This window comes from Piliocolobus tephrosceles, chromosome 5, assembly GCF_002776525.5.
Source record: "Piliocolobus tephrosceles isolate RC106 chromosome 5, ASM277652v3, whole genome shotgun sequence".
Lineage (NCBI taxonomy): Eukaryota > Metazoa > Chordata > Mammalia > Primates > Cercopithecidae > Piliocolobus > Piliocolobus tephrosceles.
In genome coordinates this window covers 164,661,560-164,685,569 of record NC_045438.1, presented here as the reverse complement: position 1 = coordinate 164,685,569, position 24,010 = coordinate 164,661,560, and the positions used below count along the sequence as shown (strand labels likewise).

General features: G+C 53.0%; 1 protein-coding gene and 1 pseudogene across 1 annotated transcript in view; one reads left to right on the top strand and one right to left on the bottom strand.

Annotated features, from left to right (window-relative positions):
- The window catches only part of PXDC1 (PX domain containing 1), a 28,308-nt gene extending 8,516 nt beyond the window's left edge, over positions 1 to 19,792 (bottom strand). Inside the window, exons 1-3 of the mRNA XM_023221091.3 lie at positions 19,216 to 19,792; positions 6,130 to 6,221; positions 5,153 to 5,270 (exon numbers count right to left, since the gene is read on the bottom strand). Of these exons, the coding sequence (XP_023076859.1) occupies positions 5,153 to 5,270; positions 6,130 to 6,221; positions 19,216 to 19,471 (466 nt within the window). The 5' untranslated portion in view covers positions 19,472 to 19,792. The remainder of the gene's footprint in view (positions 1 to 5,152; positions 5,271 to 6,129; positions 6,222 to 19,215) is intronic.
- Positions 19,793 to 21,947: 2,155 nt separating this feature from the next.
- LOC111548573 lies at positions 21,948 to 23,192 on the top strand (annotated as a pseudogene).
- Positions 23,193 to 24,010: the final 818 nt, after the last annotated feature.

Genomic DNA, 24,010 nt, shown 5'->3' with positions numbered 1-24,010 from the left:
GAGAAACAGTGTTCTATTTCCAGGCCCCCTAAACCTAAATAATCAGATTTTGTGGCTGAAATTGATGAGTCCAAGTAGCCGTATCAAGGCTGAGGTCCGCATTTCCTCACAGCTATTATGATCATCGTTAGTAATGTCCTCACATCCATTATGATATAAATAAAAAAGAACGGAAGAAAATGTTGTAATTCCAGAAAAATTGTAGCATCTGAGCCGCTCTTCATACATACAATGTGAATGTCTCAGAAGTCAGCTTAGTATCTACAGCAAGAATCTTTGACCAATGTAGCCATTTTAATCACATACAAGAGTGATTCCTGAAATAGTTCACTTTCAAGCAACCTTTTTACACTTGTATTTTTTCAAATGAAAACAGTCCTGCTCTTCCATGGAAACTGGCATTGGCACAATACTGTTAACTAAACGAAAGACCTCCTTCACTCCAATTTCAACAGTTTTTCCACCAATGTTCCTCTTTTCCGTGCGGGCCCCAATCCAGGATCCCTTGTTGCAATGTGTTGCTCTGTCATGATCTTCTACGACCACTGACGGGTCCTCCATCTTTCCTTGTCTCTCATGACCATAACACTTTAAGAGAGGACTGAGCTATTTTAGCAAATGTCCCTCGATCTGGGTTTGTTGGCAGTTTCAGAGTGATTCGATCGAGGTGATGCGTTTTTGGCAGGAATCCCACACAGTGACGCTGCATGAGACCTGGAGTGGCCTATGGGGGTGGGGGTGATGCCGACAGGTCCTGCTGCTGGTGAGGCTGCTGTGAGTGCCTGGTGAGGAGGCTTCTGCCAGCTGTTTCCACAGTGAAGTTACCACCTTTCCCTCTGTAGTTAATAATTGAGGGAGGATGCCTCGAGGCTATGCAAATCCTGTTTCTCCTCAAAGTTTCACTCATGAATCTTTGCATCTGTCAGTCAATGGATCTTCTTCGCACCAATTACCAGTGTATCTATTTGCCTGATGGCAATTTTTCTGTTTTTTAGATGCAGCTATGTTTTCATAGCCCCACAAACCTGTCGCAACCCCTCACTTCAATAACTCTGTTCCTTTTCTCAGCAGACACACAGTCTCAGCCGTGAAAGCATTCATGCTATAGCCTTCCTCCCTTTCACCTCTTTCCCAATGTATCTCCAATGCACTCCAGCAACGGAACAAAACCCAGAGCAGTGCCCCTTTATTAACTGGCTAACTGGGTTACCCCTACATAGTAAAACTAAGGTTGAGATTGGCCAGAAGCCAGATTAATGAAAAATAAAATTGTGATTCATTTCCAGGCCTCTTAAACCTGAATGGTCAGATTTTTGTGGCTGAGATTGACGAGCCCAAGTTGCCAGATCGAAGCTGAGGTTTGCATTTCCTTTTGCGTTGCAGAGCTGCAGCCACGGGGCAGAACGCTCTAGATTCCTGCTTTCTTACATGTGATAAGCATTGGGACAAAGAATGATTAAGGCTGCACTGGTTGGAAGTATTGCCAAGGGCTGCAGTCCCTCCTGACTGTCCTCACCGCGGCCCCAGGGTGTGGAAACGTGACTGCTAGCACCAGGCGCCATCTAGTGGAGCTCCTGACAACTAAACTGTCCTAGAAAAGCCAAGGCACTTGGCGCCTGCAGGTCCCCATCCTCAGCCTACATCAAGAGAGCAGAGACGGTCAGTGCCTGTCCTCCGTGGCACCGCCTCCCTGCACGTATGTCAGTGGCATAAGAAATGGAGGAGGAAGGTGGATGTGGGCTCGCGGCTGGGAATGAATGAAATTAACCAGGACAGGAGTGGACAGGCAGGTTTGCACGAAGGACCCCGCAGGGCCTCAGTTCATGCAACGGCTGGCCAGTCCACCCGCAGGAGGCTGAGGCTCTGGAGTGGAGGTGACACAATCAAGAGGCTAGCATGGGCTAGGCTCTGAATGCCCAGAATAACCAAGAACTTGGGCTTGATTGTGAGAGTGAGCTTTTAAGACAGTTAATGGGCCAGGTGCAGTGCAGTGGCTCACGTTTGTAATCCCAGCACTTTGGGAGGCCGAGGCGGGCAGATCACAAGGTTGGGAGATCAAGACCATCCTGGCTAACACGGTGAAACCCCGTCTCTACTACAAATACAAAAAAATTAGCCGGGCATGGTGGCAGGCGCCTGTAGTCCCAGCTACTCGGGAGGCTGAGGCAGGAGAATGGCGCGAACCCGGGAGGCGGAGCTTGCAGTGAGCCCACTCCAGCCTGGGCAACAGAACAAGACTCTGTATCAAAAAAAAAAGACAAGACAAAAAGACAGTTAATGAGCCTTAGAGGTCAGAGCTTTGGGATGACTGGCTCAGTCCTCCGGTTCATGTACTGGAGAAAGGGGGAGGCATGAGAGAAAGCCATGTGGACAGTCTCAGGTGATGCCAGGGCTCTCTGGACCCCCGCCTCAGCCTGGGGACCCACAGATCCAGAAACATGCCAAATATGGGACCAAGACTGAGAACATGATGTGCCTATGTGTGAGCCATTTTCTCAAAGGGATGTTGGGGCTATTTATTGTCAATAGTAATTTCATTAAAAAGCATTCCTGAAGGGAGGTATCTGCTACGGTGTGGGTGGACATATCGCCTCACCACTGGCAGGTTAAGCAGCTCTAGATTGAGAAGCTCCCTCAGACACAGTGAGGGGCTGGCTAGACCGGGAACAGAGATCAGAGGGTCTGGGGGGTTCAGAGAGAGAACATCAGACTCGGTGACCGGCAGAGCAAAGGAAGAGGAGGAAACACCCAGAGCACTTGAGACCCTCGGGTCTGCAAGGCTGCAAGCGGCCGAACCGCCTGCCGCCTCCTGCAGCAACACCTCTGGGCCCCCAGACTCTGCACGGAGACTGTTAGCCACAGGCTGGTGCAGACTCCATGGTTAGGCAGCCCCAGATGTTAGAATGTATTCTGTGCTGAGCCAAAGTCATCCACAGTTACTTCTACTCACAGGCCCAGTGCCAGCCCCTACATGACCCCTTCCTGTGGCGGCCTGCCAACATCTGAGGGTGGCATCCCCTGCCTCCTAGCTGCCCTTCCACATTTCCTCCCATTCTTTTGACCCCGGTCCACCAGACACTCTTCTCTGGATGCAAGAATTCATCTTGCTGCATCCCGGGGACAGTCCCGACTTGCAGAAGGAGGCCAGGACCCCTGCCTTCCTAGACCTGGACACTGCACCCCCATCACACACGAAGGCCACAAACAGCAGTGGCTGAAACCTGTCCTCAGCCCTTGCAAAAAGGCAAACAAAACATACTTTCAACTGCAACATGAGACTCTACGTTTCTCCCTGTTATATTTCGTCTCACTATGCTTGTCCCTTAGGGTACACGTGGGCCGTGTGTTCATCCATATCACTAATAGAAACAGGAGGCCAGGACGGGCTGCAGCACGTGCCAGGCACTGTGCCTCAGGAGCTTCTGCATCAGAGGTGGCTCCAGGGAGCTCTAATCTGTCCCTCTCACTTGGGGGCCAGCACCTCCCACAAGGCAAGGCACTAGGAGGACTCTGTCGCTCCTTGATCTCATTTGTGGCAGCATGAACCAGCCTGTAGGCATTATATTAAGTGAAATAAGCTAGGCACAGAAAGACAAATGTCACAAGATCTCACCCATATGTGGAATCTAGAGAAGGGGAGATCATAGAAGCAGCAAGTAGAACAGTGGTTACCAGAGGAGGGAGGGGCTCACTGGTCAGTGAGCACAAAGCGACAGTGGGAGGAATAAGCTCTGCTGTGCTACTACTGTACAGTAGTGTGACTAGGGTTAACAGTGCTGCTTTGTGTATTTCAAAATAGCTAGAAGAGAGGGTTTTGCATGTTCTCACCACAAAGAAAAGATGAATGTTTGAGATAATGGAAATGCTAAATACTCTGACTTGATTTTTACACAACATACACATGTATTGAAACATCACACTTTACCCCATAAATATGTACAATAAGTATGTGTCAGTAAAAACAAACAAAAAAGTAAAAAACAAAACAAAGCAGCAGCCACAGACAGGGTCAGGCATGCCACCACCCTGCACACACACAATCCTATTAATATCTACAAACCCATCTTCCACTCCAGGTTCCAGAACCTGCCCACCCCACCCAGTTCTCCCAAACACACAATTCAGAATCCACCTGTGCTGTGGTCAGTAATCAGCAAGGTCACATGCACAGCCAACAGCATCAATCACCCATCCCCGCTGTCCTCTGGTGTCTCCAATTCCTTCTGAGTCAGCTCTGGGCTCAGACGCCCCCTCACCCACTCTTCTCCCTTGACATCCTTCTGAGTCCTCCATCCCTCCTTCTCCCCTGCTTCCTCCACTGTTCAGAAACGGAATGACAGACAAAGCCCCTGCTCTCTTTCCTGCAGACCACGATGTCATGGAGGTGCTCTCCTGTGGCTGAGCCACGTCTCCTCTCATGAGTCCCCCCTTCCCTCCCTGTCCACCAGGCAGACCATGGCAAGACCACACGCAACTGTCACCTCTTATGTCACAAGGTGACTGCCACTTGCTTGGGAAAATCCAGTCCTAGAGACTCCCAGGACAGAGCTCTTATCCCTACAAAAATCCTCCTCAGCAGCCTTTGCCAAAATAGTGCTGCAAAAAACAAATCTAGTGTTCTCATGACACCTGCCACCCAGATCTTAGTAAGTCACCAAACTTGGACTGGCCAAGAGGTCCCAGATTCCCCTTGCTTCCTTCCTGCGCCAGGAGCCACAATCCCACGTCCACACTAAGGAGACCTAAAGCCTGTGCGTCCCTTTGGTTACGGCTGCCCCTAAAAGCAAGAACCCAATTCAATGCCACGTGACACGGGCTGTCTCGCTTCAGCAGGCTGGACGGCGGATTCCAGTAGTTTGCTTCAAACTCTATCATCGATGTGTTTGTTCATCGTTATACCGTTTCTGAAGTGAGTTCCAATTTACATGCCACACAAACCCCTGAGGACGCAGCAGGAGTAGAAACCAGAGGAGGAAACACCCTGCTTAGGGGGAATCAGGCAACAGCCTCTCTCCCTGTGCATTCGCATTTCTCTCGGATTGTCTTTCTGGAAAAGCGTGGCCCAGCCGCAGCGAGAGCCAACCGTGAGCGTTTCTCTGAAGCCTCAGCCTCAACAGCAGCCCTCCCCCGACACCTCCCTCGCAGCTCTTACCTGATATTTTGACTGGACTTTGAAAGCTGGGTTGAATTTTATGTACATTATCATTCTTTAACACCTGATCCAGAGGAGATCTTTCGAAGAAGGTGAGCACAACTTCTGATCTAGAATACTGGGGAGAAATACAGGGATTACTAAACATGAGCAACCTCCATAGGCTGGCCCTGTCTGTCTACCGAGAGAGGCCCTGCTTGTCCGCAGAGGTGGCCCGTGTGATGCAAACGCCCGGGCAATGTCCAGCTGCTCCCATGGCTGGCCGCAGGGGCGGGGCTGCCATCACTGCACAGCCCTCATGCGCTCATGACCCAGGCAGCTGGAAGGCAAGGCCTCAGCGACCTCGGTAGTGGAGGGAATCATGGCTCCGATGTGCCAGTTTCACTCATGCCTCCCTCCGTCTATAGTCAACTGTAGGCTGTGTCCATTCTCCCCATTTGCCAGAAAGAAACGGAAGCTGCCAGGACCTAAGGAGGTCTGCCTGGCGCTCAAGTCCAGGTTTTTAACCACCACTCACGACGAAGCCCACAGGCTTACGTGGAAAGGGAGCCGATGGTCAAATCCGCGCCATGTGCCTCACTGTGCTGACACCAACATTCCGCTCGGTTTCCACATGTCAGTTCTACAATCCCCTGAGCAAGACAGGGGATTCTGAGCAGAGGCAGAAAGCAAAGCCCCCTGCAGCCAGAGAGGCCCCACGCCCGCCTACTCACGCCTCCTTGCACCCCTCATTTTCACTCTTTCCCCAGGGAGGAAATACCAGGGCCACGGGAGCCCCCAAAAGCTTCCTTTCTCCTGATTACACCTGCACACCTCCACCCCCATCCCTATCGCCTGGTACTTCCAGGGAGGGAACAAAACGGCTGAGTGAGATGGAGCAAGCAAGTCAACTCTCTGGAGGGACGGACGCCTTTTCCATTTGGGAGGCGCCAGCGCCTCCCACCTCCCTGCCCAGCCCAGGTCCTGGCCGCACTCACTTTACAGGGCATGCTTATGATCGTCTTCAGCAGCTTCTCCACCTCATTAAGCCTGGTCTCTATGTCATGGGCTTCCTTTATGGCAACCAGTCCTAGAATTGAGACAGAAATGCTCAAAGTCAGAAAAGCACACCAGGAAATATCTTCCCAGTTCAATACACAACAGGTGCCCACAAACCGCCAGGGTCGTCCTCTGTAATGAGACGTCGGGAACATTCATTCAGCCTTATGCACCTATAGCCCCATCCTGGAAGTCCTGCTCTAAGCCTCATCCGATGTTTCAGCTACCCAGTGATCCGTTAAGTCTGTGCCGGAGTCGGTGCTGTCAATCTGAAAAGGGGATGGGAGGTGTAAGATCCCTCCAAGTGGGGCAGCCTGGCAAACTCCATCATCACCCCAGTCACAGCCAGAGCTCAGCCCAGGGCGAATCAGGCCCCACTGCATGGTGGCTACAGCCAGGGGTGCTGGCCCAGGACCGGCCTACCCCCAGTGACACAGGGAAGGACTCACTCTGCTGGCCCCAGCTGCTCAGATCGCAGACCCCTGGAAATGGAGCCCCTGTTTAGACCAGTTATTTAGATGCCACGTTCACAAGGAAAAAAGTCAGATCTCTGCCTGGAGAAAACCAAAGTGGACATGACTCATGCCCACTTTCCAGGAATCTGAGCCTCTGTGCTTCTCACAGTCACTACATGCCCGAGTGGCTGTTAAGCAGTACAATATTTTATTTTTAAAATACCATAGCTCGGGGCATGAAGACGTGGGTGCTTTTCTATCGCCCCATGAGAAGCGCAGAGCAGAAGTCTTCCCGTCACAGGTTCTATCCCTCAGCTTTGCAGGGATGGGGAAGTAGGTGCCCAAGGACACTGGCGTAACACTTGTGTGACTGAGGCTGATGCAAATGTGCCTGTGAGCAGTGATTAAACCACAAAGGCTTAAGTCCCAGAACTATTAATGGCAAAAACCGTGATTACTGCAATTACTTTTGCACCAACCTAGTATTACTGGTCATGGAGACTGGGTTTTTCAGAAGTTCTGGTCTGATTTTGTTTTACGGGGAAAAGCCTGTTCAGTTTTTAAGCAATTCGTTGAATAGGTCTATAAAAGAGATAAAAATAGTTTCTTAAACTTCCTGACCGAAATTAAGAGGTCCCAGAGCACAGAGTCCACGGAAACTCCCACCAGGGCTCCCCACACATAGGCCAAAGGCACTTCTGAAAGAGTGGGCACCACAGGGGCATCCCCGTAACTGGGGTCAGTGGGGGTCAGTGGAGACCAGGAACCTTCTCCCCACTTCCTCAAGCATGTGCCAGGTGCCTCTTCGCCTGGCTCACCTGGAATCCCTGCTTGGCAGTGGGGCCGTCTGATCCTGCTCCCTCCACTGACCTCAGCCACACAGGCCCAGGCGGCCAGCTGTGCAGGGCACGAGGGTCCAAGAGGGGCAGGTCCGTGGCCTGTGACTCAGCCACTGGAAACCCTGGGGCCTCTGTCCATGTGGCCTGTGCCTGTGCCCAAAGGAAGGGACTGGGCGACCCTCTGCCGTCTTCCCCAGCCTCACCCCAGCTCCCCACACGCCCGGGCAAGCAGAGTGGAGAAGGAACAGAAAGAGAAAACAACAAAAGTACCAGACTCTCTGGATGCCCCCAGCCCAAGCCCTGAATTCCTTGCATAGAATTTCAAATATTTATATACCACAATTTACATAGAATTTCAAATATTTATATACTACAAGAAATATATATGCACCACTCTTTCAACCAAAATGCTTTGATCCCCTGCTTGCTAAGGGGAAGTGTACCAAGGAAAAGACAGCCAGTTCAAAATTCTTAAAAAGTTGTTTTTAAAGAGAAGACAATTATATAACTCATTCGCATGAAGTGCTTCTTTATTCTAAGACAAGTAAAACTACTGTTATATTTCAACTTTATTGCAGCTACAATACTAGTTTTCTGTTGATCAAATGAATGACACAGTAGTTGTATTCAGTTTACAAGACTGACTTCTTGCATAGTCAATGTATCCAGCATATGTATACCCATTTCATAGGACAGCAAGCATGATCCAACCATTTACAGGTATTACAGAGGTTTATAATGCTTGTATCTGTGCTCTGCTGACATATCTTTGGCTACATCTTTGATTTAATTCATGTGCAGCTCTTGGTTGGGTTCATAACCTCCAAGGGTAACATTAGGGAGACAAATATATTCTGCGGTACACTGATCTCCTTTTAGTATGGCCAAACTTAGCAAATAAGACACATGATGCCTAATTCAATATGAATTTCAGATAAACAATGGATAATGCAATAGCAGGGACAGACTTACACTAAAAACATATTTGCTGTTTATTTGACATTCAAACTTAACTTTGGGTCCAGTATTTTACCTGCCTACGCTATCTTCTTTATGACCCATCTTCCAGATTGAACTACAGAACGGCAAGTGTACCTGGTCAGGCCTCTGGAAACTATGTTAGGATTTCAGCTGGGCATGCAGACCCTTCATGACCTGATCCTAGCCCACCTACCTCAGCAGCTCTGTGCCCTGTGAAACACACCCTCAAGCCAATCCCGAGAAACAGGCCCTCGCTGCCCAACAGCCTCTGGGTGAGCTGTCCACCAGCCTCCTCCACCTCCAGGCTCACGATGGGGCAAAGCCCACTTAGGCAAAAGCCACCTGCTCTGTGACGATGGGACTGGGTCCTGCCTGTGGGCTCAGAAGGTCCGTCCCACCTTCTACAGCCTCTTGCTCCTCTGCAATGACTGTGCCTTCACCTGGGGGTCTCCCCAGAGACTAGTGGGAGCCATAGGGCAGGAGGTACCTCAGGCTCATCTCCCTGTGACCAGCAACCACCACAGTGCCTGGCCCACGCAAGGGATGCGATGTTCGTTGGCTGTGCTGGCAGAATACACTTGCACCAGATGAGACAGAAGTGGACGGGTGTTCGTCAGTCTTCTGTGTGTGCTCCCGCTGCCCTGGGGCAGCCCCCAGTCTCAGTCTTCAGCCTGACCCCAGGCAGAACCCACCAACAGCAGGCTCTTCGGTCACCAGCCTCGAAGGAGAGTCTCGAGGGCCAAGTGGCACTAAAACTGCTGAGCCACGCCGGTTTGATTTTATGTGTGGAAATGTGCAGAACCACATTACTTCCCTTCACCTGTTTTTATGTTTCTGAATGGAAGTCAAGTTGTGTTCCTTGGGTATGTAAACATGCTTAACAACCAAACAAAAGGAGCCTGATAACATTTAGATGGGGAAAGTGAAGAGCTGGAATCCCTCCCTACAAGCACAGAAATGACGGCTGCTTATTTTTTAAGCTCTAGGCTTTTAGTTAGGGGCACATCCATTATTTAATTCCCCATCCAGCTCCTGGTGGCAACCAAGCTGGCAATGTGGATCGCCTTTCTCAGCACACTGTGGTCCTTTCTCCACGGAGACAGTTCACCTGAATGACAACACTGGTCCTTTCCCCAGGAGGGGCCGCAGCTGATTCAAGAAGTGGCGAATTCTGCTGCACTTACTGAAACCCACCTGATTGACAGCAGCACAGCTGGGCTGCCGCTGCTCCGGCTGCTGCCACCAGAGCTCCAGAGCACAGCAACAAGAATGCAGAGCGGGGCGCCTTGAGCAGCAAAGGCCTCCCCGCCCCCAGTCAAGACGTGGCACCGGCAAGAGACCACAGACAGCCTGGCCTTCTTAAAACGCCACGGCTCCCATTTCCCAACTCCCCTTCCATTGTTTTTAAAATGTTTTAAATACACCAAACGGATGGGTGTATTTAATGTGGAAGGAAAACACTTTTTTTAAAAGAAACTGTACAACTGTCCAGTGCAAAAATGAAACAAATCTTCATCTTGCAATTCCTGATTGTTTCATACTCACTAAGCTTTCTTGGTTTCACAGCTGGAAACCTCAAACTCCTGCCAGCACGCCAAACTACAAACACTCAAATGTATAAAGAAAAAGCTCTGAGCAGAATCCACGTTGAAAGACACTGCCTTATTCTCCAGGGACAGATGAGACGAACTGTGCGTTTAAGAAGTACTGCTTCCCACAAAGCAAACTATTGTGTGCACCTACGCTTCTTTCCATCCTACGTGTTGTACTCTTCCTTTGTTACTCAAGGGCTTTGGCTTCCAACGGCAAGTGGAACTTCTCCAAATGTTGTCACCTGTTTACCATAAGCAACGATTTGAAAACTGGTTTTCAAAACTGCACTTAATACAGTAACTTAAGATCATCTAAAACTTTTGGTTTTTATATTCCAAATATTGTTGATGGCTTGACAATTCTGTGGGGTTCCTGTCCGACTTAGCTTTGCTGTCTGAGATCGCACGGATGAACACCGCAGGCAGGTTAAGAGGGTTGCCTATTCTCCCAAGTGAGCCTTAAAACGGAAGCAGAGCCTCTTGATTCGGCTCTTTCAGGACTGGCCAGCAGGGGGCACGCGCACTCTGCGGAAAAACCAGGATGGCCTTCACTGCAATGCACGCTTAAGGAAGTTCGCCTCAGGGCTCACAGCCCGGGAAACTATTCTAATTTCTAACAAAGAATCACGAATACAACCTCAACTTTTAAAATTTCATCCTACACAATTTGTGACATCAGAATTTCATCCAGATGTAGCCAAACAATTAAGAATTTGAAACCAAAAAATTGGTAACACAGTAAGTGGGCCACCTGGACACACATGTGGGGGCTAAGTATCAGCAGGTGGCTGCCAGCGTCACTTTTCTTCCTAAAGGAGTTTGGCCTCGAAAGTTGGAAACACAGCGTTGTGTCTGTCAATTTGGGGATTAGCTGCTTTGTGCAAACACAAACACCTGATTTGTTCTTGGACTCAGAACGGACGGCGCTGGAGTCAGCACAAACATCTCACAGTGAGAGCCAACATCAACAAACGCGGCTTCCGAATCGCAGAAACCTGGGTCCAGAGTCCCACTTTTTTGGGAAGTGGAGGCTTCGGGCTCAACACTTGTGGTCACTGACCCAGCTTCCTCCAGGGAGGACCTTGGCCATCTGACTCTGGCGGGAGAGCTTCCTGCGGCTGCAATTCTGAAACTAAAGGCAGGATGCTGCTCGGGTGCGCGGGGAGGTCGAGCACTAAAGAGCGTCCACTACCCAAAGAACAAGCCTCTCTGAGCATTCAGAGGACACGCTCCCACACGCACACAAGAGACAGCCCCGGGGAGATGCTCTGCAAAGGGAACTTTCAAACTGAGTCAAACCATAAATTACATTTATATTGTTTCCTTTCCATTTAACAAATGTGCCCATCAGCACACTACACAGATGCAGAGGTGAAGGGGGAACGCAGCCTCATCTTGCGTGCTGCACAGGAGACACATTCTTTAAAGGCTGAGTGTAATACACATTTTGGAAACTAAATATCTAAAATGTTTTAGGAAAACCTTTACAACTTCCTAAGTACCTGTTTTCTAAATAGGCAGTCAATACTGAAGAAGCAGCGAGCTAAGAACTGACGAGCTGGTTATTCGAGGCATAACTAAGCATCCCAAGGAAGTTCCAACTGCCTGGGAACCTGAGGCTGCTCTTCACTATCGGAGACTCACGCGCTTCCACCTGCGCAGTGTCATCCGGTGTAACTGTACGAGGAGAGCGAGCTCGCAGCTGTGTGGACATAAGGACAGAGGCCTCCCGCGCACCTCCACCCTGCGATGCACCGGGGCGCCCAGCGGCTGGTCCACAGTCACCTCTCCTCCACATCTTTGCAGGAGTGAAAAGCTGAGCTGAGAACGCAGGAGGAAGAGACGGAAGTGGCTGAGGAAAAACAGAACACCCGGAGGACCGAAGCTGGGGGCTGGGGGAAGCCTCCCTCCCTCTGCGGCAGCAGCTGCCTCCTGTACCCTCGAGGTGACTCCTAGAGTGAATGGGAAACAAGTGCTCGACTTAACCTTACTGAGCTCTGCTCTGCTCTTCCCATAATCCTGCCTTCTCTAGGCCTTTTCATTATTCTCCCCACCAAAAGCCAAATCCCCTTCCTAAATTTTAGACTCAACATTCTCCAACAGCCATCCGCTCAGCCAGTCCATCCTGAAGCATCACAGGTACCCAGCGGGGGCAGCCCACTCAGGCAGGCAGGAAGCACTTCGTTCGCTCTTCCCAAAGCACCCACGGCTCCTCTTCCACCAGGCTGGGGATACCATGGCTTACGAGACGGGATCCCGGCCTCCCAGCACGTCATGCTAGCCAGGAGAGCCAACAGGAGGCAAACACAGACCACAAAGTGTCCCCTACCTGGCAAATCCGGGTGCTAGGAGGATGCACAGCAGGGGCAGGAGGCGACCTGAAGGGTGAGCAGATGTAAGGGTGAAAGGGGTTGTGGAAAGAGGGAGTGAGATGGGGAAGGTGAAGGGCAGGGGTGGGGAGGGCTGAGCCCAGAAAAGGACAAGCAGGGTCTCACGAATCCTGTGCAAGGGTTTGCCCACGAGGGGCAAGGTGGCAACGGCTTCCCACAGAGGTTCTGGCCACAAGAACTCTGTGCACTTGGCAATTCTTATTTATTTTTATTTATTTATTTATTTTATTTTACTTTTTTGAGACAAAGTCTCGCTCTTGTTGCCCAGGCTGGAGTGCAGCGGTGCGATCTCAGCTCACTGCAACCTCCGCTTCCAGGGTTCAAGCGATTCTCCTGCGTCAGCCTCCTGAGTAGCTGGGACTACAGGCATGCATGCTACCATGCCTGGCTAATTTTTCTATCTTTAGTAGAAACGGGGTATCACCATGTTGGCCAGGCTGGTCTCAAATTCCTGACCTCAAGTGATCTACCCGCCTCGGCCTCCCAAAGTGCTGGGATTATAGGCATGAGCCACCACGACCAGCAATTCTTTCCTAGGATCAAGCCTAGATCTTAGGATCTTTCTTAGGCAATCCAAGCTTAGCCCACACCCAGCACCAATTCTAGTTTCTGGACCAGCAAGGCCACAGGCCCAGTCTGTAGGGATCCCACTGAGGTTCGGTGGTGACCTCCGCTTTGTGGGCTCTCTCTTTAGCCAGGGCAGGGGTATTCTCCCAGAGGGGATGGGGGGCCACACCCAGAAGAGGGCGGGCACATGAGCGGGCCGCTACTCTCAGGAGCCAGCCTCCAGCACTCTCCCGCAGACCACTGTCATCAACGGGACACAGCAAGTGCCGGGGGCAAAGAGCAGAGGGTCCCAAAGCCAGCAGCTCGTATGTGTCCGGCTTGGTGCTGGGCACTCTACAGATACTACTGCTTTCGGTACTCACAACCAGCCTGCATGCAGATATTATTACTGCTATAGCATCAGCAGTGCACCTGAGGCTTGAGGAACCGAGCCACTTGCCTGGAGTGACATGCAGGTGGCAAAGCCAGCATCCAATCCCCTAACCCCACCTGTCTGGGTCTAAAGCAGTGCTTTCAGCCTGAGCCTGACCTCTCCTATTAAGGCCTGGCCATGTTCCCAGGTGGGGGGATCCCCGAGCCTGACCCTTCTCACTGTAATTGAGCAGTGTCCCAGGTGGCTGACCCCTCCTACCATGACCCAGCTGTGTCTCGGGTGGGTGATCCAGCAATCTGGCAGGGCCTTGATCTTCTATGATGAGACTGAGAGCTGCCACCTGTCAAAGTCTGAACTGCAAGCTCTTCCCTCCCCCTCTGCATCCCCTATCCACCATGTGTTTTCTGCTGAGTCTACGTTGCACATCAGCAAAGTTTCCTAAAAATGGGAAGAAACCCTTGCAGGTGTAAGTTGGTAAAAGAGCTACGTGGTCTGTCTCATGTCCCCACTCCCTGTGGGACGGGGTAAGAGGGGGCACGGCTAAAGGTGTCTGTCTGCAGAAGAATGTCACCACACGTGGTGTACGCTCAGCACCTCTCGCCACCAAGCAGGGAGCTCACATCAAGGTGCTCCTGAGCTGAGTCCCTGGCCTGTTCTGTGAGAAGGCTGCAGCTTTTCAGTGCCAACCGCCACCGTGAAAGGCAGTAGCCCTGGAAGCAGGTCTGTCTGTGGAACTGTCCAGTCTCCAGCTGGGAAGTGATCTCAGGTGTCACCTGGGGCCCAGGGGCTCAGTCTGAGATCTGTCGGGGGCAGCAAACCAAACGCAGCCCAGTGGCCATTTATGGAAAAGAGGATCCCAGGTACAGCAGGACAGGGGAAGCAGAGCGGGCGGCGGGGTTTGGGCTTGGGAAAGAAAAGCAAAGCAGAAGGAAGAAAGAGGAAGAGGAGGCTGCATGAATGTGGGTGGCCCCACAGGAGTCCTGGCAGGGCACCCCCAGTGCAGGGTGACTCAGTCAGGTCAAGAGAGTCAAAAATAGGTCTGTGAGTCATAAAAGAAGATCCAAGTCCCCTGAGAAGTGAAACTGTCCCTCTGGGTGGGGCAGAGTGGCGCAGGTGAATTCTGCATTGGGTGGAGCTGTGGTTGAAGGCAAAGGGCAGGCCCACCCAGCACCCCACTTGCAAGGGTCCACTGGGTGGGGCAGAGATGGTGCCTCTGTGACCCTGCTCTGCTGCCCGGGACGGGTGTGGCCCATGATCATTTTTTAGCCACTGTCACTAAGAAAGTAAACTCTGTGGCTTTGCAGTTGGCCATCGGGTGGGATTCTCCCTTATCTTTCAGGGTAACACAGGGCTTCTCCCCTCACTGTCTACCTAAGAACAGCATGAGCAGGTTCAGGCCATGGGATCAAAGCACGCATCTTCCTAGAGCTGTCAGGGTTGTGGGAGTCTGGTGGTCGCATCTGTGTCCAGCCCTTTTCTGGTAATGTTCCAGATGCCAGTCCCCTGGTACTCGGATCTCAAGTCTAAGAAGACAGTCTCCTAGCACGCAGGGAAGATGAACGTCTTTGGTGATGAAGGTGAGCACAGGCAGGTACATGAGCACCGCATGGGCTCGTGGGCTCGTGATCGTGTCCTTACTAAAAGAAAATGCGAAAATGCCGCCTCCCGAGCTGCCCTCCTGAGCCACCTCCTCCCCCATGCCACTTCCTCCTGCCGACTCCCCCATGGCAGCAAATGGCAATCTTGCCAGTCCAGCACCTCAGGCTGAACACTCTGGGGTCATCCGCACACTCCTCTGCACCCCACGTCTGGCCTTGCAATGCCCCGTGACTCCCCCTCAACACAAATCAGCGTTTGCTCACTTCTCCCACCTGTTCCGCTGCACCACGCCCCAGCACCTGCCTCCCTGCCTCCCCCACTCTTTCTCAGGACAGCAGCCCGAGTTTGAGTGAGGCCAAATCACTTCTCTGCTCAGAGCGCTCTCTGAATAAGAGCCCAAATGTGACCATGACCTGCCTCTCTCCCTTCCTGACCAACACTCTCCACACCAGCCACTACACCTCCTCATACCTCAAACCTACCAGGCACACGCCGGCCTCAGGGCCTTTGCACCTGCTCTTCCACTGCCTAGAACCGACTTCTCCAGGCACCCAATGGCTTGATCCCCACTTTCTTTCAGTTCTCTATTCAAAGGTCACTTGTCCTTGATCACCCTGTCTAAATGCAAAACCCCTCCCCTGCTCCTGCAAGTCGGAGCCCCTTTCTTTGCTTACTTATTTTTTCTTTTGAACATGTATCACTATCTAATATATTTTGTTACTTGTTTATCTTGTTTACTATTGGATTTCTCCCAACCAGAATATAACAATCATGAGGACAGGGATGTTCTAGGTCTCTTGTTCACTGTTGTGCCACCATCACCTATACATGTGGTAGGCACTATGCAGATATTTGATGGAATAAATGTAAAACCAAAATGTTGATTGTACCGCCACTAAGCATCAAAGATCACCTGACTACGCAGAAACACAACCTGCTGCTGCAGTGGCGACCTGGTTGACTCAGACATCACAAAGCCTGAAACTATAGAAACAATGATCAAAAAAGTCCAGGAGCCTCAAACTGCCAATAAGGAAATTCAACATGCTCATGTTTTAAAGCGTAAACCTTCCTAGGTGTGAGAGACGTAAATAAAGGGTAACCCTGAACCACGTTAGGTATCGCACAGAGGGGATTTAAATGAAAGACGGCCCACCGGAAAACACAAGAACGGAACACCTCGGTAACCCAGCGACAATATCCCCAGGAAAAAGCTAGCTCCCTCCCCTAGGGCCGGGGGACAAGAAAGGGAGAGGGGGCATATCCAATCCAGATGGAGAAGAAGGTCGGGTGGGAGAGCGGGAGTGCGAGGAAAGGGGCTGGAGGACCGAAGCTGGGCAAGTCCTGAGGCCAGCCTGGTCCGACCTCACCCAAACAGAAGGCCAGGAGAGTGCGCTAGTGAGCACTTCGCCTCCACCCCAGGCAGGGTTGACATATCCCTGCAGATGTGGCACTGTGACACATACAAGGCCCCGGGATGGCCTCCAAGCACCACTCCACAGTGTGTGTGCAGAGAGAGAAAAAGCACATTCACCCCCACTGCAATAGTCAAGGGACGAAGAAAAGGGCTCAGCATCCCTTTAATTGCTAGCAGATTCAAAGCTGCAAGCGGGGCCAAGGCTCCCACACCCTCCAGGGGTGTGCAGTCAGACACTTCCAAGAGTCACCAGCCCACTGCCAACAGAAGCTCAGAAATCCAGATTTCCTCACAAATCTCGTAAATGGAACTAGAGAATGCAAATCTGACTCACCCCAGAAACAGTTCAATGCATGTAAACTGGGGAATCTGATAGGGAATTACGCAGAGAAAAGCTGGCACTGCAGCGCAGCAGAGCACACACACCTGGCTGCCTTTGTGTTGATAGTTCGTATATCCAGACAGTCTTTTTACACAAATAATAAATCTGCATGGAAATAAGGTGCAATCTGATTTTACATTACTGGGGTATATTTTACTTGGTAAACAATTTCCCTGGACTTAAAAGGATCAAAGAAAGGGAAAGGACTTCCCTGGCGCTGCACAACAAAACCTGCGTGTGCCGGGCAGGGACCGGCGAACTGTCCCTCAGAAAACCCAGGACTAGAATGGAGGCAGGGCTTATGGTCCCGGCTCTGGTCCCAGGCTCCCCTCTTCACCCTCTCCAGGGGGTGCCAGACTGTCCCCAGCAGAGACAGCAGCTCCAGCAGTTCCATGGTGTGCCGTTAGAATGTCCTTTACACCCAGCCGCTGGGCCTCACACTCACCACCCACCAGCCCTGCCACCATCACTCTGACCCCTATTTCTGATTTGTGTTCCCCTTGAGGTACTTGGAAGTAGCTATCGTATCCCTTCTGAGTCTTTTCTCCACGGTAATCTCTCGCGTCTTTAACCTTTCTTCACTCTTTGGAGACACTCTTGCGTGTCCACACACCTTGTGACCGCGTAACGGACCCAGCACAACTCAGGTGAGAGCAAAAGAGGCGGAGTCAGGGTGTGTGCAGGGCAAGTGGAGCTCCTCACACGCCCCTCCCTCCTGCTGCAGGTGAGCTATTTCCACCCGCGTGGATGCCAAACCACACCCTCTTTCCACCGGCTGGCCCAACCCCTGCCAGAAGCGGCTGCTGCGATGGTAACGATGACAACTGGCATTTACGGAGAACCCGCTCTCGTTAGACCCTCTACCATGCCTTTCAGTCCTCACCAACGTCAGAGGCCACAGGTACCGAGTTACAGGTGGGGAGCCCCACGGGGAGCCCGCTGCAACCAGCCTGCCTGGGGTCACGGAGCTCAGACGCCTGACCACAGTGAGGCTCAAGGACTCCAGTGTGTTCAAGCCTCGTTCCAAGAAAGGTCATTGAATAACCCGCTGTTCCTTCACGATGCTTTCCTGATTTGGGCATTCGTTTGTTAAATTTAAAATATCGTAACAAACAGCAAATCCAAAGAAAACTGCTTCGATGCTTGAAATAACACCCAACTGTCTGGAGAACAGCTATAAATGCGAGGCTCTGGGGAGCGGAGGGAAGCCTGAAAGACGGGCCTTCTCGCTCAGGGCCCCAACTGGCTGGCTGTGGGAGCCCTTCCAAAGGATGTGTCATGAGAACCGGGCTAGTTATCCACGTAATTCACACACTGGGGTTGGGGCCATCGCCAGGGCAAAGCAGAGGGTATCTCAAGTCCGCAGCCAGACAGCAGGCTGGGGAGACTCGGACGGGCCACCGTCTGCTGCAGTAAGTGGGCCCCAGGCTTTCAGGAGGTCTCCGCTTGGAGAAGGATTGAAGGACGGCTGCTGGGCCACTGTCCCAATGCTCCGAGCTACAGGTGGTCACACATGTCCGGCGGGGGGCGGGGGGCTGCTCGGAAGTCCTCCAGTCTTCCCGCCCCTTCTACTCTCCTGGCCCTCCCAGGCGGCCCCTCTCCCCGGCCTGCTCCCTCCACCCCGCATTCTTCCCGTCTCAACTCCAGCCCCTCTCTCTAGCGTCCTCCCCGCTTCCACCCCCTCAGCTTGGCCTCCAAAAGAAAGCTCGGGCAGAGCCGTAGGAAAAGGGAAGCCACCGCGGTTTCTGGAAACAAGAATTCCCGCGAGCCAGGACGGTCACAAGGCGGGGGTGGAGGCGGCGCAGCTGATCAAACTCGAATGGGGACCAGCCCTGGCGGGGGTGCGGGGGGGGCCCTGGCTGTCCGCGGCGGCCGTGGGCGGGGCGGCCCCTCCGAGGAGGGACGGAAGGGCTGCGTGGCACCTCGCGCTCGAAGACCAGGGGCGCGCCCTCCGCGGGGAGGACTCAGGGGCGGCGGCCACACCCGACGCGACCCCCGGCTGGGACCCTGCAGTGAACTGCTCCCAGACGCTTTCCCAGTGCGCCCGCCCGCCGGCCTCGGGAGGTACCTACCGGGCAGGGGCTAGGGCCGGGCTGACCCTGTGAGCCGCTCAGCCCCTGGCGCCCCCGCCCTCCTCCGAAGTGACTCGTCCTCGGGGACAGTGCGGAGCCCGCCCTGCCGGCCTCGGCCCCTTTCCCGCCCCATTTGGCTCCTCCGCCGGGGGCGCCCCCAGGCTGGGCAGGCCGGCTCCCCGTCCCCCTAACCCCGCCGCCCGGGCACCCCTCGTGTGCGGGCGCGGGGTCCGAGTGTGCCCTGTCCAGGTGGGCAGGAGGGAGAAGTCGCAGTCTCGGTTGAAGTTTCTCCCCGCCTCCTTCGTGCACTTCAGGGTAGCCTCGGCCCCGCGCGCCTCCCGCGTCCCCGGCCCCGCACCTTGCCGCAGCGGCCCCCGCGCCAGCTCGGACCGGTCCTCGGGGAAGGCGTCGCGTAGGCGCTGCCACAGGCGACCCAGGTCCGCGAGGCTGCGATGCAGGTAGAGCACGCTGCGGTCCGACCACTCCGTGCGGATCTCGAAGAACTCCTCCTCGTCGCCGCGCCGGCTGACGATGAGCCTGCGGATGCCGTTCACCCAGCAGCCACGCACGAACATGTTCACGAGCGACGTGCCCTCAAACACCGCCGAGGCCATGTCGCACGCATGCCCCCTCCAAGGGCGCCGCGGCCCCGCCGCCCGCCCGGCCGCAGGAGGCGCGCGCAGGCCGGGGTCGTCCCGGGTACGTCCGTGGCCGGGGTCGTCCGGGGCGCGTCCGGGGCAGGAGTCGTCCGCGGTGCGTCCGGGCCGGGGTGGTCCCGGGTCGGCCCGGCACTCCCGGAGGCTGCGTGCGGCCCGCGTTCGGGGCGGCGCGGCGGCGAGTGGCTCGGGCCGGCCGGGCGCGGCTTTATAAGGCGCTTCCCATCGCGGGCGGCGCGGTAGTCGACGTCGAGGCCAGGCCGCGTCCGCCTCCCTCCCGCCTCCCGCGGAACGGGCGCCGCGGGCCGCCCTGGAAAGGAGGAGGTCTGGCTGGCCGCGCCCCCGCCGCCTCCGCAGAGACCGCGCTGCTGCGGCCACGGGAACCCCCGGAGCCGAGAGCGCGGCCGAGCCCCGAGCGCCCGCCCCCGCCTCGCGCCCCCCGCGCCCCCTCCCTCGCGGCCCCGGAGCCGCAGGTCGGTGACTGGACCAGCCGGGAAGGGAGGCGGGGCGGGCCCTGCCTGCCAGGCGCTCGGCGCAGACTTTTTTCTCTTTCCGTTTCGCGATCCTCGGGACCTCCCAGGGCTGGGAGCTGCGCGCCCCACCCGGCCCGCGAGGGGATGGCAACTACCGGGGTCCGGAGGCGGGGCTGCGAGTGTCGGGGCTGGGGGCGCGGGCCGGGCCGAGCGCCGCCCCGACCAGGGCCCAGGCCAGGCCGGCCCGCCCCGGGTCCCCTCCGTGCCCCGCGTCCCCTCCGTGCCCCGGGTCCCCTCCGTGCCCCGCGTCCCCTCCTTGCCCCGCGTCCTTGCCCTCGCGTCCCCGCCCCGCGTCCCCTCCGTGCCCCGCGCCCCCTCCGTGCCCCGCGTCCCCTCCGTGCCCCGCGTCCTTGCCCTCCCGTCCCCGCCCCGCGTCCTCCCGCGCATTCCGGTCATGCCTCAGCCGCCCCAAGGCCCGGGACGCGGCCGGACAGACCGCGGGGCAGCCCTCGGAGAAGTCGGAAGAGGGGAGAAAACAGTGATGAGAAGGTCTCCGGGAAAGAGCGCCCTGGGAAGCCGGACGCCGTGGGTGCGCTTGAGGGGCCCCAGGAGTGGACTTGGGGAAACCGCCGAAAACTGACTCAGCGGCGAGTTACTGAGGCCGTTCCTGTTGGAAGAGAATTAATAGCACTTGTTTGAGAATTACCAGTTAGTTCCAGAAATGAATCGAGTGACCTCACAGCGTGTGGGCAGGGGTGGGAGAGCCAGGGCGAGCCCCTCACCTCACCCCACCCCCGCCCCGGCAGCGCTCTGGAAAGCCTCTAAAGCCCAGCCCTGTGCGGAAATGTTGGAGGCCCAAGGCAGGTGGCCTGCCTGGACTCAGTCCCGACCCAGATGTCCACCCAGGTCCCTACCATTCGGTCCCGCCTGCCGCGACTCGGTCCCGACCCGGATGACCCTCACCACCACGACCAGCTTTTATTCCGACTGTGCCGGTGACTTGCAGATAGCATAGCCTCAAAGTTCTTCACCTGGTCTGGGAGGGTGAACAGGTCAAGATGGACAGTGTCCAGAGAGACTTTTGCTTTGTTTATGATGTTCTTATATACATTTGTTAATTAAATGAACGCATATGTTTCCTGTGTAATGTTGTATAGGGGAATAGGGGCCGTGGGAACTGGAAGTAAACAGTCGGTGTGTCAGCAGCGCTTGACTCTAGGTGGTGGGAATAAGTGCCATTGTAGCCGCAGGACCAGCCCAAACGAGGCTTACTCTGTTTATAACAAAATGTTGAGTTACCTTGCAGGTATAACAGAGCCAAAAACTCTTAAGTCACAAAGCCCAGGCATGCACCCTAGAAAAAGGTTTGATCTCTAACAAACATCCAGAACCAACTGTTCCTCTCTCTCCTTGGAACGAAGAAGACTGGGACATGACTGGAACCGGAACATTTGAACTCTCAGAAGGGAAGGGTCTCTTGGCCCAGAAGATAGGGACTAAAATCCAACTCAACATACCTTGCCATAAATGGCCAAATTTGAAGGCCTTCAAACAGATCCTGCCAAGCCAACATTTCTAAGTCCTTTCCTTTGCCCTCTGCTTCCTTAAAACTTGTCCCAGACCCCAAATCAGGGAGGAAGATTTGAACCTGCCTCCTGTCTCCTTGCTGGCTGGTCTTGCAATAAAGCCTTTCTTTTCTCAAAAGCCACTACCATAGTATTGGCTTCTGTGTACATTGATTGAGCAGTGAGCCTGAGGCAGGAAAATAGGGTCATGAGGCAGGGAACATAAGGCCAATTCACACTTCAGCTATAACAGGAAATATCCCCTCCATAGGACTATGCTGTAAATGACTTTGTAACTTTACTTCATCCTCTCCATTTACATAGAGCGTAAGCGAAGTAACCAATGGAATCATCTAGGGGGTATTTAAACTTCCAAAACTTCTGTAACGGGGCCTCTGAGGCCCTATGCTCTGGCCGCTCCCGCACTGTGGAATGTACTTTCATTTTCGATAAATCCCTTCATTCCTTCCTTGCTTTGTGCGTTTTGTCCACTTCTTTGTTCAAGATGCCAAGAACCTGGACATCCTCCACCAGTGACAAGCCCATTTGCTTGATAAGATTATTATTTTCTTCTCAGTATTTTTTTGTTACTTATTTTCTGAAAGTGCCAGGAAGAGGAGAGCAGGCAGGGACCACCCCAAAAGAGGCTACCTGTGGTATCATGGTGACCTCTAACCCCAGCCCCCCAAAATACGAAAGTGATGACAACTCTTATGAAGTGTTGGATTTAACTGAGTATGCAAGAAGACATCAGCGGTGGAATCGAGTGTTTGGCCCCAGTTGGAGACCTCTGGTGTTATAGAAAAATACTCAGTAGCTCCCCAGATCAGAATGTGTGGTGTGACAGGCTGGTATGCAGGATTTTTGCTCCCGAAAGTTGGGAAGCTTGCAGCAACTGCGGTGACTTCCAGATTGACTGGAAAAGAATTGAAAGAGACATACACAAAGCAAAAAGACATATTAAAGGCTGGGCGTGGTGGCTCATGCCTGTAATCCCAGCACTTTGGGAGGCCGAGGCGTGTGGATCACGAGGTCAGGAGATCGAGACCATCCTGGCCAGCATGGTGAAACTCTGTCTCTACTAAAAATACAAAAATTAGCCGGGCGTGGTGGTGGGTGCCTGTAATCCCAGCTACTTGGGAGGCTGAGGCAGGAGAGTCACTTGAACCCGGGAGGCAGAAGTTGCAATGAGCCGAGGTCGCGCCACTGCACTCCAGCCTAGTGACAAAGCAAGACTCTATCTTAAAAAAGAAAAAAAAGACGGACTAAGAAATAAGCAAGTAAAGCAGCACCTGAAATCAACAATACAATTGAAGAAGCAACTGAATTTATCAAACAGAACTTTGTGACATCCAGTGGATTTGTGGGAGGCTTTTTGCTAAGACTTGCATTTTAAGGACATGGATGGTCTACCATAGTAGACTCAGCTATGAGAAGTGGCGGCAACACGGTGTCCTCTCTCAACAGTACATGCTGCCGAATCTCAGACAAACAACTAGCTGGACAATAGTGAACTCACAACGTAGCATTTTGCCATCTGGAGCCTGGCAAATTGGTATTTGCTATAAAACAACTTATATGGTATGTGAACAGTATAGTTCTGAGCAAAATGTGGCTTTTATCATTTTTAAAAAATTGCTTCTCTTTAGAATTAGCCTGTAAAATAACACCATTGGTTGTAGATATGGAGAGAAAAGAAACTGCTACATTTATTGCCTGGTGAAATATTAATCCCTTTTTGTTTAAATAAGATGTTCTGGCTTGGCGCGGTGGCTCATGCCTGTAATCCCAACACTTCGGTAGGCCAAGGAGGGAGAATCACCTGAGGTCAGGAGTTTGAGACCAGCCTGTCTAACATGGTGAAACCCTGTCTCTACTGAAAATACAAAACAATGAGCTGAGTATGGTGGAGGGTGCCTGTAATCCCAGCTACTCTGGAGGCTCAGGCACAAGAATCACTTGAACCCAGGAGTCAGAGGTTGCAATGAGCCAAGGTTGCACCACTGCACTGCAGCCTGGGTGGCAGAGTGAGACCCTGTCTCAAACAATAAATAAATAAATAAATAAATAAATAAATAAATAAATAAATAAATAAATAAGATGTTCTTCATTGTGGTTTACGGTATAATGACAATCATTTTAAAATTTGTATTATAGCTTCAATATTAGAACTGACTTTTTTTAAAGATATGTTTGCAATAAATTGAAGAACTGCAATGCCCCTTTGTGGAAAGCTTTATAAGTGATATTAAAGATATTAAATAGACAAAAATAATTTTCTTTTTTTCTTTTTTTTTTTTTTTTTTGAGACGGAGTCTAGCTCTGTCACCCAGGCTGGAGTGCAGTGGCAGGATCTCAGCCCCCTGCAAGCTCCGCCTCCCAGGTTTATGCCCTTCTCCTGCCTCAGCCTCCCGAGTAGCTGGGACTACAGGCACCTGCCACCTCGCCCAGCTAGTTTT